General features: G+C 37.3%; 1 protein-coding gene and 1 long non-coding RNA gene across 10 annotated transcripts in view; one reads left to right on the top strand and one right to left on the bottom strand.

The window, feature by feature from the left end:
- TSHR (thyroid stimulating hormone receptor) overlaps window positions 1-15,068 on the bottom strand; it is a 102,012-nt gene that overhangs the window by 33,406 nt on the left and 53,538 nt on the right. For 6 of the 9 annotated variants that reach the window (XM_039883954.1, XM_039883953.1, XM_039883956.1 and 3 more), the window contains exons 4-7: window positions 11,890-11,964; window positions 5,819-5,893; window positions 3,254-3,328; window positions 1,752-1,829 (exon numbers count right to left, since the gene is read on the bottom strand). In XM_039883954.1, the coding sequence (XP_039739888.1) occupies window positions 1,752-1,829; window positions 3,254-3,328; window positions 5,819-5,893; window positions 11,890-11,964 (303 nt within the window). Of the gene's footprint in view, window positions 1-1,751; window positions 1,830-3,253; window positions 3,329-4,882; window positions 5,023-5,818; window positions 5,894-11,889; window positions 11,965-15,068 lie in introns of those variants that run through there. The other 3 variants (XM_039883961.1, XM_039883958.1, XM_039883957.1) reach the window with 3 other exon arrangements.
- The window catches only part of LOC120619572 (uncharacterized), a 108,784-nt gene that overhangs the window by 41,450 nt on the left and 52,266 nt on the right, over window positions 1-15,068 (top strand). The gene's annotated exons all lie outside the window — the stretch shown is intronic.

Raw genomic sequence — 15,068 nt, 5'->3', positions numbered from 1 at the left:
GTGAAAATATGATAGTAATACCTAATCAATAGGCTGCCGGGAGGATGAAACAGTTATGTATTTAACAGTGAGGGACACTTATGAGACGGCCTTGTTAAGAGGAGTACCCTGAAAACTTGGATTTATCCTATGTAGTTGTGGAAGACTGAGAGGTAGTCTTTGTTTTTGCTTGTGTTTTGTCTGGAATAATTACACAGTGAGTTTAATTTCACCTACTAAGGTGTCCTGGGTGAGGACTACAATGCACAGGGACACTAGATACAGAGGCTGAGAAAGCACTGATAGTTATTTTATTATTTTATTTTATTTTATTTTGTTGTGAACTAGAGTTCTTTTATGAAGATGTGAGAATTACATATTTGGTAGTTCTATTTTCCCAAGCTTTGTCCATAGTCCTAGACAATAAAAATGTTCTTTGTTGGAATAACATTTTAGACAGCAAATAACACTCTTATTAGACAAGTAGGGCTTGAAAAGAAAAAATAGCAAAGAAAGAAAAAGGAATAACAAACTTTGATCGAAACTCTATTTTACTGGGAAATGGGTACAAACTCTGCCGTTGGACACATATCCTTTCACGTTTATAGTTTTTTAGGCATGAGCTTCAAAAAAGCAAGGACTTTTGCAGAAATATAAAAATAATCATCTGTAAAGATAATAGACAAGCCATGCCATTCTCACCTCTAGATTTCAGGAAATATGAGTTTCCCTCATCTAGATGTTTATAAAATGCCCACAGGGCCCCATGCTAAGTGTGGGACAATGAGCAGCTTTCACTTGAGAGGGTTGCTTGAATGTTATGAAGATAACATTCTGTAAAGAATTTGAATGGAGTTTCCGTATGATGAGCAGTAAATAGCTCAATGGAAACCTTTGGAAAGAAGGTAAATGGCCTTGAGCTTTGGGGCTGAGCAGGCTAAGACTCCAGGTCTTTGCTGCACTGTCAAATGAAATGGTGGCTGAGAAGGAGTCTCTTGTCTTTTTAGTAGAGCCCTCCCATGTTTCAAGGAGAAGGACGAATGGAAATGCTCCACTATGGAGAGAGTCCTAGAGGTTGGAATATTTTGTGAACTTCTCTGATAACATATCTCTCTTTGAACACCTAAAGAGCAGAAACCATTGAAACTCTGAAAAAATGATGTCGAACCGCAATATTCACTATCCCTTTATAAGAGCTTAATAACACTTCATGATGACAGAATTAAAGTGTGACTGCAGGTCTGAAAAGCCCTTAGTGACACCTCGGTGACTGTGGATAAGTCATTTAAATTTGCTTTAACTCCAGGTTCTTCCTCTGTCCAATGGAGATACTAGAATATACATTATTATAATGCCTATAGGCCGCATTTGGCCCACTGCTAGTTTTTGTAAATAAATCTTTATCGGAATATAGCCATGCTCATTAGTTTATGTATTGTGTGTGTCTGTGTTTGCCCTACAGTGACAGAGTTGAGCACTTGCCACAAAAGTGATGTGGTCTGTAAAATCTAAATGGCTCTTTACAAATAAAGTATGCTGACCATTTCTATAAGGGAATATACTCTTGTCTTGTTACCTGAACCATTCTGTCATCTAGAGCACCATATCATAAGGCAATACACTTATTCAATTATGTGAAACTCTTGGTAGACCACAGAACACACACTATAAAGTAGTGTGGTTCTTGCATGGCCTATGAAAATATGAAAATAGCTCAAATCAAAATTCAGTTGTTGGCATTTGCAGAATGGAAAAATTATAACAATACTCACAGTGTCAAGGTTTCATTGCACAGCCCCTGAAAAGCATTCTCAGGGATCGAAGTCATGTAAGGGTTGTCTGTAATTTCACTGCAAGAGAGGTACAAAAAAACACTTAGGAAAAGAAACTATTCTGGAGCTGGGCCCTTATGGCACATATGCACTTCAATAAATAACCTGATGTTATTCTTTTTAGTCTTATCTCTTTTTAAGTTTCATTGACCCATCTTCACTTCTGGGGGCTCAGAGGTCCAGTGAGGTGGTGAGAGTTATTCTAGGTGAACATGCTCTCATAGCTCTAAATGCACAGTAAGTGAGTGAGCTTTAGATGTGGGCTGAGGTTCCTGATTTAATCCTCATCTACAAACAGAGCATGTAGGTCTCAGAGACTTCTTATGAATCTACATCAAGTACTTTGTCCATAGCAATTAGAGTTTCATAAGGGTATGGAACCTTTAAAAAGGGTTGGGAGAATGGGATCAATGGATTTCCTTTCATAAGTATTTCTAAAGTGTCCTACACTTGCAAAACACTGCCAGGCAAGTGCTCCTGGAGAATATTTTTATGCCAGTCTAGTTGTTGGAAGACCAACTATAATTTGAACTGAGCTCTTCTGCAGCAAAGAAGCATGGTCAATTTTTTCTAGCAAAATCCCAAGAGTTTGAATCCTATCACTACACATTTTATTGACTCTGTAGTGCAAACACAGCCTATAACTCTCTCTGTATACACCTTTTCACATCTGTACAATTAGGTAAAACACTTGACTGTGTTGTGGGACAGGTGACTATGTCATGGGTTTTAGAAAAGAGCACATGTTCACCAATCAGGAGCCACAGGAAGTAGTTTAAGCAACACTAGTGACTCTTGGAACTCTGCTCAAACAAAATCATTTAGGTTTTCTCTTCCTTAGTTTCCTCATCTGCAGAATGGAAAAATTATAATTTCCTTTTATGCTTTAAAAGGTAGTTGAGAGGCACAAACTTGATAATACTTGGGCGAGTGTTTGAAAATCTATTAAAAACTACATGAAAACTAAAGTATCATTGTTATCACCAAAATTTCCTTCTATTTAATCATTTCTATCAGCAAATGAACATGCAATAATTTCTATCATTAAAAAAAACAACACAACAAACCTTTTCTCCTGATCTAATATCCTCCAACCACTAAGACATTTTCTACTCCCTTTTAATAGTAAAACTTCTCAAAAAGAATTTGTATTATCACTCTCTCATTCTCCCTCTCTGATTCTCTCTTGAGCCCACTCTAACCAGACTTCTCCACCAACAGCGCTCCACTGGACCTGTCTTTGTTAGAGTCACATTGCTAAGCCCAGTGGCCATTTCTCAGTCCTTGCCTTATTCATTCATCAATGCATTAGTCACTGCTGATCACTGCTTCCTTCCTGAAACAATTGCTTCACTTGGCTTCAACGAACTTCCATGGTTGCACTCCATTCCTTGTCATTGACCAACAAAATATTGCCAAACACCACATGTACGCATACTCACAGTATAAAGAATACATCAGTGGAATAAACTTTGGTCAGGTCAGGGAATATTCTAAGTCCAGTGTTGAAAATGCCACTAAAGTAATGAAAAAGAAGGAAAAAAGAACAGAAATTAGGTAAGAAAATTAATACATAGGAAGTAGAATAACATAATAGCTGAAAGCATGCATTCTGAAATCGGCCTGGAGTCAAATCCAAACACCTCCACTAAATATCTGAGTGACCACAGGCAAGTTCTCATCCTTGGATGAGATGATGCTCCCTCAAGGTGCAAGAATATAATCCAGTCCGCTAATGTCAAAACATCTTTTGTTTAGAAGAATGTGGGATTGTTTGAACCAAGTAGGATTTCTAGAAATAGGAATTCAGGTCTTTCTCTCTCTCTCCTTTTGTCTGTCTGTCTGTTTGTCCCCCCCCAGCCCGCATCTATCTATATTTAATACATATTAATATATATACAAAATAAGGGGAGGATGGGGCAGGAAGATAGTATAATTACCTAATGTTAAGCCAAGCTTTCTCTTTCAAACTCTACACTATATTGCGATCATTATTTTGCCAAGAATGGTTTTCACATGAGAGTACCATGGAAGCAGTACTATTTAAAAAATATGTCCAGACAGGGAAGGAAATCAGTTAAAATGTCTTCGCTTTACAAAATTTGTGTCATCAAGGCAAAATGTCAAGATTAAAAGATGTGCACAGAACAGCCTGAATCAAAGAAAACCTGTCAGGCTCCTAATGCCTCCAGATTTAGTTGTTTTAACATTTGTTGCAGCTGCTAGAATGTTCTAGATAGAGGAAGCAGAGACTTTTTTGAGTGGTTTGGCATGGTATGGTGTGAGACCTAGACACTACCAGTAAAGCCTTAAAGAAAGTCTTCCAGTAGAAAAAAACTCTAGTTCTATTGATGTACCTTCTAAAGCAAATTCTGACCTGACTCCCTGTGGAGGGGAAGGCATAGGATTTGAAGCGGAAGCAGGAGCCAGGGGTCTCAAAAAGAGCTAATGGGACATTGAAGATAACAAGAAGAGAGATGAGATCCCATAAGGTGTATTTGAAGAACAGTAAACAAACTAGTTCAATTTTAACCGTTGTTCATATGGAAGAATTGGGGGAACCCAAGACTTAAGTGGGAACCATATAGAAAAAGGCTGGAAACACTAGATTAGGGACTTGGACAAGGACCTCTGTATCAAAATCCCAAACAAGCTCACCTCCTTTTTGATGTCTCCTCTAATTACCTGTACCCCTAAGTAATGTATGTACCTGTCACTTGTCACTAGTATTCTCTTATAAGGGAGGGACTTTTGAATTGCATTTATAGTATCTTCCTCAACTAGCTTGTAATCTTCTTGAAGGCAAGGACAATGTTTTATTGTCTTACATGTTCCCCAAAGAGCCTTGCACATAGTAGGGGATTATGATGTCAAAAAGTTATTGATTGATTGAAACATAGAGTCCATAAAGGAGGGATTGCCTTGACCCGTAAGTTTTTATTATTTCCCAGATATCCTTTCAGCCACATAACCCCATCAATATCCTTTTCCATTCTCCCATCATCTCCCACTTCCACCTCCTCAGTACATAACTATTCTTAGTTCCCCAAATAAGTCATGTGGTTCCATACCTTTGTGTCTTTACCATGCTTTTCCATCCACCTGTATTTCTCTTCTACCCCAACCTACTTCTTTTCCTGGACAACTTCTATTCATCCTTAAAGGCTTATTTCATAAAGTATATATGGATATATACTTTTATTTAAAATCCCTAGATGGAAATGAATTATGTTAATAGTGATTATTCCTAGGTATTGGGATTAAGTTTGAATTTTTTTTCTCATAACGTTTTTATGTTCTAATTTTTTACAATACACATGAGCTGGAAAGAAGAGAAGAAGGGAAGGCTTCTTCCAGCTGGTGCCTAGAGGACGTGAAGCCAAACATACACATCCACGGAACACATTTTTGTTGAGCACCTACTCTGTGCTAGTCAGTAAAGATGCAACAGAGAAAAAATGTTGTGTTCCCTTGCTGTCATGGAGGTTATGGTTAGATGTCACCCAAGCAAAGCAGTAAGTGCTGTCCCTTCCATTTTTGTCCCCCCAGCCTCCAAGAGATTGGATTTTACCTTTTGTAGCTTTTTTTTTTTTTTTTTTAATGTGTAATGGTCACTCTAATGTTGTCATACTCATTTTCTAATAAAATTGGCCAGTGGGATCTCAAAGTTTTGTTTTGTTTTGTTCTGTTATACTTCATTTAAAGACTACATCTACATGATGGCGTTTTGCCCCTCATGTCTCTTGGAGCAGGTGTCTGGACCCAGCACTAGGTGCTGACTTTCGGGCAGATATTTTAAATGTGGATCATTTCACCTGATACTTTGCATGATGATGGGAAAGGGTGGAGAGAACGTCACAGGATATGATTTGCCCTGGCCCTTATGCCACTAAAATGATTATAGTCCACATCATCCTAGGGAGATTCCTGGCGGACAATGGCATTATAATTCTCTAGGAAAAATTTAAAAAATTATAAAATGAGATTGGAGAGCAGTTAATACTTACAGGAACTTCAGAAGAGGCAGTTCTTTTAGGGCACCAGGGTCTATGTAAGCCAAGTTTCTGGTGTTTCGAATCTCTCTGTAAAAGTTATAAAGAGCACGTTCACTAAAATACATCCATTTCTGTTTTTATCAAAGATGAAACAACATAAATCAGGTTTAACAAATGTTTATGAAAAGAATACTCATTTACCTGACACCCCAAGGACCCTTTCTGCCAAGAGTCTGTCCCATCAGGCACTTGGGTTGGAGGTGCCTCAATGTTCGTATAAAATGTGAAAACACAACAACAGCAGAACGCTGGGCTTGGTGTTTTGACTAAGGAGTGTGAAAGTGACTTTGGAAAAGAGGGGATGGAATTATGTCTTAGAGCAGAAACCACCTCCTCAGTTGACTGTCTATATTCAGATAACCTTACTGGCGCATTGTCTTCATTAGCATAACTTTTGCCCAGGCAAATAACTTTGTTGTTCATTACAGGAACTTCTTAAAAGACTCATCAGTGCTTCAACAGAAAGTATCAACAGTTCGTTCATATCCCAAGACTCTTGGAACCCCTCACCTGAAAGTCTTTGCCTTGTTGTTTCCACTAATCCTAACTTATCATATCATGATCTTTGTCCAGCCAAGACCCTGCATGAAAAGGCCCACTTTAAACTAGATTTATACCTTTGTCCTGGTTTAAAACTAAAAGCCCTGTATTCTTGGAACTCTTTGTCCAGGTAAACTGGGATGGTTGGCCACCCTACTGCACCATCTCAGCAGTATCCCGCCCTGCCCCTGGGAGCGGCCATCAGACTCTGTCAAGGCTGTGTTCTCTCTGCGTGGTGAGAAATAAACTCCTCGCCAGAGCTTTCTGTTTGGGGAGGAGGGTTTGAACTGCTGTCAGAGACAATCAAGTGTAAGCTAGAGAGAAGAGGTTGAAAACGTTCTGAGTGTGGTTTGCAGTCTGGAAACCATTGTTGAACAAGCAGACTTGAGTGAGTGGCCCAAGAGAATGCTACAGTGAAACAAAGCGCAGACCAACTGAATTAGCTTTAGAGGTAGTGTGTGAACGGGAAATGGAGCACTGCTGTGGTCACCGCCATTAAATGAGGCTGCGGCCTACCCGCTGGCTATAAGAGAAGAAAGCGGAGGGAGAGGCCACAAGGAGAGAGGGGGAGACACAAAAGAAGAGATGGATTTCTGGGGGGAAATGTAAGAGTTAAAGGAAAGATGAACAAGGGATGTCATAAGAAAACACCAGAGAAAAGAAGCCGCTTTCTGAGGTAAGAAGGCAGCTCAAAATTTGCTCACAAGTGACTTAAAAAGAAAATCTATGCTGAGAGAAAGATAAACTCTGTATGATATCACTTATATGAGGAATCTAAAAAAAGCTAAACACAGAGAAATAGAAAGTAGAGTGGCGGTTACCAAGGGCGGGAAGGAAGGGGTAGTGTAGGGGAGATATTGATCAAAGAGTACAAACTTCCAGTTATAAGATTTATAAGTTCTAGGGATCTAATGTATAACATGGTGACTATAGCTAATAATACTGTATTATATACTTGAAAGTTGCTAAGAGAGATCTTAAATGTTTTCAGAAAAAAGAAATGTTGATTATGGGATGGGATAAAGGAGTTAGCTAATGCTATGGTGGTAATCATTTTGCAATATATAAATGTATGAAATCAATGCATTGAGTGAGTACCTTAAACTTACACAATGTTATACGTCAATTATAGCTTAATAAAGCTAGAAAAATAAAATCTCTGCTGAAGCAAGGAAGGGGAGGGGGCATGGACTGCCAGTAGTTTCGCTAAATGAAGACAATGTCAGAAGTGAATGCCTCTGGTATAACCTTTTCAAAGATAGAAAGCAAGGAGGAATAGAGATGGGTCCCACAGAACCTCTGATAAGAGACGGGTGAAAGAGGAGTTCAAATTTGAATGAGTTCCAAGCATGCCTGGGAGGGTGACTTTGAATCCCACGATTCTGAGTAAGCGATTTTGGCCCAAGCATGTAGGAGGGTAGCCAGGAAGCCGGGGACACCAGGGCATACCTCCTATCACTCAGGCTAGTTCTACCAGTGAGGGAATTGCAGAACCGACTTAAGTGAAGCAGGTAATATCATCCTCATTTTGCGGACAAAATGATGGAGATATGTTCAGAAAGGTTAAGTGACTGATGTGTTATATAGTTGGAGACAACTGACCCTGGACCTTAACCTAAGACTTCTAATTCCAAATATAGCTTTTTTTTTTTTTAATGTTTCAAGATCATCCAACAGAACTATTTATTGGATTTCAAATAAAATGGACATTTAGATGAAAAGTATAACATTGATGCCCAGTGTGCAGTGTTTTCACAAACCAGAAGATTAATAATTTAGCATACATTAAGTTCATTTAATCATGTGTCTAGATTCTGGGTTTTTTTTTCCTTCTCCTGAGAAACATTTGTTAATTCTTAATAAGAGCCAAGAATAGAGAAATTTGGTTAAAATGACTGGCAGTGTGGTGGGCACTTAGTAGCCCAGCCTGAACCCAAAGAAGTTGAGAAGTCAGCAAGGTGAGAGAAGGTAATTCTCAGGTTGGGGGGAAAGGGGCAAAAAGGGGAAATAAAGGCTTAAAGCCCTTCTAATTAAGGAACTTTCCAACTCCTGAGTTCCTTCCATTGTCCTATGCCCCCTTTCCTACCTCAGTCATTCGACAGGCATTAGATCATGGCATTTGACTGTGATCCTCAGCCTTAGGGATATTTGCCCACACCCTAAACATCCCCAGTCCATGAGTGAAAAGCACACCAAGCTGGGTGACAAATTGAGGGCAATAATGAAGTCGAGTTAGCCTTTCACCTGCAAAGTTAGATGGGGCCAAGGGAGATGAGAAAGCTTCAGACTCATGCAGGGCAAACAGACAAAGTTAGAATGAGGTCTCTGAAGAGAAGAGAGAAGAGAAGAGAAGAGGAGAGGAGCGGAGAGGAGCGGGGAGGAGCGAGGAGGAGCCGGGAGGGGAGGGAGGGGAGGAGGGGAGGAGCCGCCCCAGTCAGCACAGCTGGACTTTTAAGAAATACAAACACAATAATGCGTAAGACTATGTTGTTTAAAACAAAAACTGAACGAGAACATTAGCCAAAAACTAGATCTCGGCCAGTCCTCAGCTTCTTTTTGATGATTACTTCATTTTGATTTTCAATTTTTTTTTCAATTTTTTTCTAGTCTGCTTTTAAGTGCCAATAGTTTAAAAAAAAAAAAAAAAAAAAAGGAGGCAGGCCCTGCTGACTCTCGCTAGGTCTGTTCGCTCTAGTGAGTAGAGGGGAGAGATTCATTAAAATTAAATGAATAATTGTTAGACATCTGTTATGTGCAATTTTACCAAGTGCTCTTGAGATATAGAAAAGTAAAACCTAATTATTTAACTTTTATAAACAAGATGTGTAATTATTGGCAAAGCCATAATTATGTTACTTTAAATTATTATTTTTCTATTGGCTAAATTTAAAAAATTTTTTATTTTTCTATTAGAGATTAGAGTTGACATTAAGTATTATTTTATATTAGTTCCAGATATACAGCATAGTGGTTAGGCATTTATATAATTTACAAAGTGATTCCCCCCGATTAGTATAGTACCCATATGGCACTATACTTAGTTCTTAGAATATTATTGACTATATTCCCTGTGCTGTACTTCATGTCCCTGTGACTATTTTGTAACTACCAATTTGTATTTCTTACTCCCTTCACTTTTTTCACCCAACCCCCAACCCCTCTCCCATCTCCCACCAATTGTTCTCTGTATCTATGAGTCTGTTCTCATTTTGTTTGTTCACTTATTTTTCCTTAGATTCCACATATAAGTGAAATCATATGGTGTTTGTCTTTCTCTGACTTATTTCGCTTAGCATAATACCCTCTAGGTCCATTCATGTTGTTGTAAATGGTAAGATTTCATTATTTTATGGCTGAGTAATATTCCATTGTATTTATGCATGCACTGTACAGTACCAAAGTGAAAACTGGGACTAAGGATTAGATAAATTAATTTTAAAGTAACATTTTATGGTAGGCTTTTATCACATAACAAATCACCCATGTATTTTAACATCAGATATTAATTTCAAGATTAATGTATATTGAAGGAAACTTTAACTTTTCAAAAGTTTATTTCAACTGGCTATAAAGATAATACATACACAATGTAAAAACTTTTAAACACATTCACAGCAAAACTGTGAAATCTCCCATCATTCCATGATTCAAAGAAAATCATTTTTTTCTTTCTGTAAGTATATCTTTTTTTTTTTTTAAAATAGCATTACATCAAAAGCATTTCCTCTAAGATTAAATAGTCTATGACAACAGATTTCTAATGGTCACTCAGTATTTCCTATTAAAACATTCTCTTAGCTAAGCATTTGAACAGTTTCCAAAGCTTTGCTATTATAAATTAACTACGAGACAAATGGCATTTTATGTAATCTTTTTCTCACTCCTTTGTTTATTTTATTAGGGGAAATTTATAGAAGTGGAATTACTGGGTCAAAAAATATAAAGCCTGTCAAAGTTCTTGGTGTATATTAGATCTTTAGCTTTTAAAGTCCTGATTTTTAGACTAGCACTCACTTTCCAGTAACAATCTATAAATTCACAGAATAAGTTATTTCCTACATTATCAAGGCTTTTTAATGAAAAAAATCTTAATTATTCTACTTTGATAATTATCAATGAAATATTTTACCACTAACGATCCATTATGTAACTGGGAAAAATAATCTATAATAGATAGGTGATATTCATGATTTTGATGAATCTTTTAATTTATCGAGGAGTTAAAAATAATAGATGTTAATTCAAATACAGTTTATGAATGTTCAGATTTTTGAAGCAGATTGAGGAAAATGTAAGCTTATTAACAGATTAGCCAGTGGAAATAGAACATTATAAAAGTGATTTTCCAAATTGCCTGGAAGATACATACTGTTACTTTTATGATTATATAATGATCAGGACTAAGACTAGTGCTCTTGAAAACTCCAACAGATCCACTGGACTCAATTTATTGAGTCAGCAAAATTAAGTCTTCTTACACTAACTGCCAAAAACACACATTTTATCTACCTAGTTGTAGAATTTTTATTTACTTCTGATTTTTAAAAAATCTACATAAAAGTAAAAACATCTTTCTGAGGCTAGCATTTAAAAAAATTAAAGAGATATGATGGGTTTGCATTGGTTTTGGCGGCAGACACGCTTGGTTTCAAATTCTGACTCTGAAATTTCTTAGCTGTGTTAGGTGTGTATTACCATCTTCATTTACATAGTGGAAACAGAGGCTTAGTGAGATTAAGTAGGATAGTAAATGTGAAGCACTTTTAACAGAGTGCTTGCCCATAAAAGGCATTCAGTAATTAGTAGCTATTATTAATAGGAGTAAAGACACCAACCATCTCTATGCTGCTGGGTTCTTGACAGAGCAAATGAAATAGAAGATGGAAGTGGCCAGTGTTTCATCACTTTACGGGTATAAATCTTTATCAGATGTACACTTTTGGGTCCAAATAATATCTCAGCTGAAGTTTAAAACTCAGAAAAACTGATTTGTATCCACTCAGCACTCAATAATTTACAAGGAAACTTGCTGTTCTTATAGTTTTCTATTACAAATCCTCAATGTCTTTTACCCATTGATAACTGATATATAATGCCACTTCTTCTGGCTATCAAATTATCACAAAATAAGTGGCTAAAATAACAACCATTTTATTATAGCTCACTATTTTGTGGGTTAGGATTTTAGGCAGTGCTAAACTGGGTGATTCTTCTGCTCCTGTAGCATCCACTGGGATTACTGGTTGGTTTTTAGCTGGCGTCTGGATCAATCTGGAAGGTCCAAGATGGTTGTACTTCTCTGCCTGGGCATTGCTAGAAGGCTAGGCTCACTGAGTCCCTCTCCAAATCCATTTAATCTAAGGGCCTCCCCATATGGTCTTCCCATCAGTATAGTTGGACTGTTAATTGCCATCCAGAACCCCAAAACGTCAGCCAAGAGTGGCAATGGCTTGGGTGTGTGCTGCACTTTTCATCGTACTTACATGTGAGTCATTTTACTCAAATTGTAGAAGGAATGTGACTCCAGCCGCTGCAAAGTTGCATCTATTGATAAGTAGCTGAATGTCAAAAATATAAGACAAAGTAGAAAGTTAGGAAGGTCATTTATTCCAAATACACTCTTAATTTTGATGTAACTTCTTTGTCAGGGGCTTTCCAGATCATAAAACATGCACAACCCTCATGATTTCTCCCTAATTATATTAAAATTAGTAACTACTTTTTTCCAGATCTTGTGATACCTGAGTTTCCCAATACATTAAGTCCTATTCATCCTTCAGGTTTCGTTTTACTGATACTTCTTTCAGAAGGTTTTCCCAAATTTCCTGAATAAATTTTCCATGGTATATCGGCATAGTACCAGGAACTTCTTCTTTTACTAATTATCACAGTGTAACTTGGCAACTGGACGATATTCAATTTATGTTGTCTCATTAGACTGAAAATTCTCTGAAATGGAGAACTATGTCTGTTTTTGGTGGTCATTGAATCTTGAGTCTCTTTCATAGTGCTTAGCATGCAGTAGACTCCCAATTAATATGTATTAAATGAATGAATGAATAAATGAATACATGGGTTACTCAAATAAGGAGAAAATGAAAGGTATTAGAATGAATGAGGCATTTTTAATGGAGTACTTAACAGCATGGTATTAGAGGTGTAGTTTCAAAGGCGAAGAGAAAGTCACAATGCCCTAGTGGAACATTCCGTAGGGTGGTGACTACAGATTATCTATAGACTTCTCCTCTTGGTTTTGATGAGGCTGAAAAATTTCAAGGTTTGTTTTGAACTTTGTAAGCAAAAGATAGCTCAAATATAAGTGTTAAGTACTAAAAAGGAGAAATACAAGAATACAGAAGGAATGACATTTCAAATAGTCTCCTTAAATTCCATCCTGTAATTATAATGACTAAGGCAGCCAAATTCAATGACTACTTTTTATTGAGAGGCATTTCTATGACATTTGGGAAAATTAACAATTAACAGATGGTGTTCACCTGTAGCCCATAGCAGAGATTCTCAACCCTGACCATACAATTGAACTACTTGGGAGGCTTTTAAAACAGAGAGATATCCAAGACTCTGTCCAGGATAATCAAGTTGGTGTTTATGAGGGATGAAGAAAATACTTTATTTTTAAAAAGCTTCCCAGTGTGCAGGCAGGATTGAGAACCACTGGCCTATACTTTGAATCGAATCTGCCAGTAAAATATTTTCATTAACAGAAGTTTATAAAAAGAGCTCTCACTGTTCCATTTGAGTTTTTACCATGGTCACTGTTAGTTTTCTAAAGGTCCTGGGCTTTCCCTTTGAATTATCTATTTTCTAAATAATTATCCTTCGATTTATCAAGTCTCCCAAGCTTTTGTCACTTCTGAATAACATTGCATAGGTTATTTCGATCCAAATATCATATCTCTAACATAGAGGAAAGACAAGATTAATTTTAAAGGTTGCAAACTTGTTTATCTAACTTTGCATCAGATCCATTGCTTCGAAATGTCTCTTGAATTTCTTAGTTTAGCGTACAAAGCTTTCTCAAGGTTGTAGTGGGATAGTCATTCAGCCTATGTCATAGTAACTGAAAGTCTAGTTTCTCCAACTGAATGATACCTCTTTAGAAGGCTCTTAAAGCTCAGCTGTGAGGCCAACATGTAGGAAACGTTTATTTAGTGCAATGAAAGGAGAGATTCCTGCTTGCTTATTCCATTACTATAACTAGGAAAAATCAGATCCCACTTTCTCAAATTTCTTATCATTTAAGTCTTATGTAATCACTAGGGTGAGCATATCATTTATCATCCCAAATAGGATATTTTTGTGAGTTAAAACAGGGTGCTGTTAATAATTATGCCAAACTAATAGGTAGCAATTTGTACTGTCATCCTGGTAATCTCTCTCTTGCCCCTAGATATATCACCTCTTTAACTATTATTCAAGTATGTGTGTGTCCTTTCGTTTAACAAATATCTATTGAACATTTACTGTATGTCAGTAAATAGCAATTGACCAAACAGAAGTGTTCCGTAGCCTCAAGAAACTCACAGCAATTGGACATACAGACAGGTAAATGGAATCAACATACAGGGTTATAAGTGCTCTGATGGGGTTCTTTAATGTGGGGTTCTTTAATGTGGACTAAAGAATCTAGCCCAGTCTCTCTGGAGGTCTTCACTTAGACCTTCTAATCTGCCTGTATATCTCAGTCAACTCTCCTTTAATTGCCCATTGCTTTCATTTCAAACTTTGCCAGTTCCAACCTCAATATTAGTAGATAATCTTTTAATGATTTGTAGAAAAGATTAAAATCTTCAGTAAGGAATTTCTTGAATTCCCTTCCAAAAAAGATATTAATTTACTTGCACCTGCCCCACCTCTTACTATTACTTTCTTGTTACAATGTAAAAGATGACCTGTAGAAGCTCAGTCCCTATGCCTGGGTCCCATCCTCTCCTGCCTTTTCAGGGACTTTGTGCTCTTGAAAACCATTCTTTCTTTACTTTTTTTTTTGGCCTCCTCTCTACTGATTTTGTTCCCCTGGTCCCAGTTACATCTACCTGTTTGTGACTCTCAAACCTCAAACTCCACCCAAATATCTCTTGGTTCATTGTCTATATCTTTTCATTTGATGTAAACTCTTTAGGGGCATGAATCTTTGTTTGTTCTCTATCTCTTAGAACAATGATTGGCACATAATAGGGCTGAACAAATATTTCTCGAATGAGTGAATAAAAAAATTATGTCCTGATGTTTACTAGACATATCTGCTTGATGCCTCAAAGGCACCTCAAATGCTATATGCCCCCAAGTGAATTCCTAACTTATTCCCTGCCCCTCTGCAGCAAAGACACAGGAAACTTCTGTCTCTGTGAATAAACTCATCAATCACATAGGTATCCTAGTCAGAAGCCTGAATGAAATTCTTTCTACCTCCAAATCGATCAACTTTTAAGTTTATGAGTTCTCTTTTACTTATTTCTCAAACCTGACCACGTTTTCTGTATTCCCACTCAACCATCATCATTCCATTTTTCATCCCCACTTGCCCCGGGTCTCACTTCAGCCTCCTCACTAGCTTCCTGTCCCCAGGCTTGCTCCACTTCCATTCGCTTTCCAAAGCACAGTCAAGGGAACGTTTTTAAAACATCTGATCTGTCACTTC

This window comes from Pteropus medius, unplaced genomic scaffold, assembly GCF_902729225.1.
Source record: "Pteropus medius unplaced genomic scaffold, Ma_sr-lr_union100, whole genome shotgun sequence".
Lineage (NCBI taxonomy): Eukaryota > Metazoa > Chordata > Mammalia > Chiroptera > Pteropodidae > Pteropus > Pteropus medius.
Note: the sequence above shows the minus strand (reverse complement) of the source record. Positions and strands in the feature narration are given on the sequence as shown.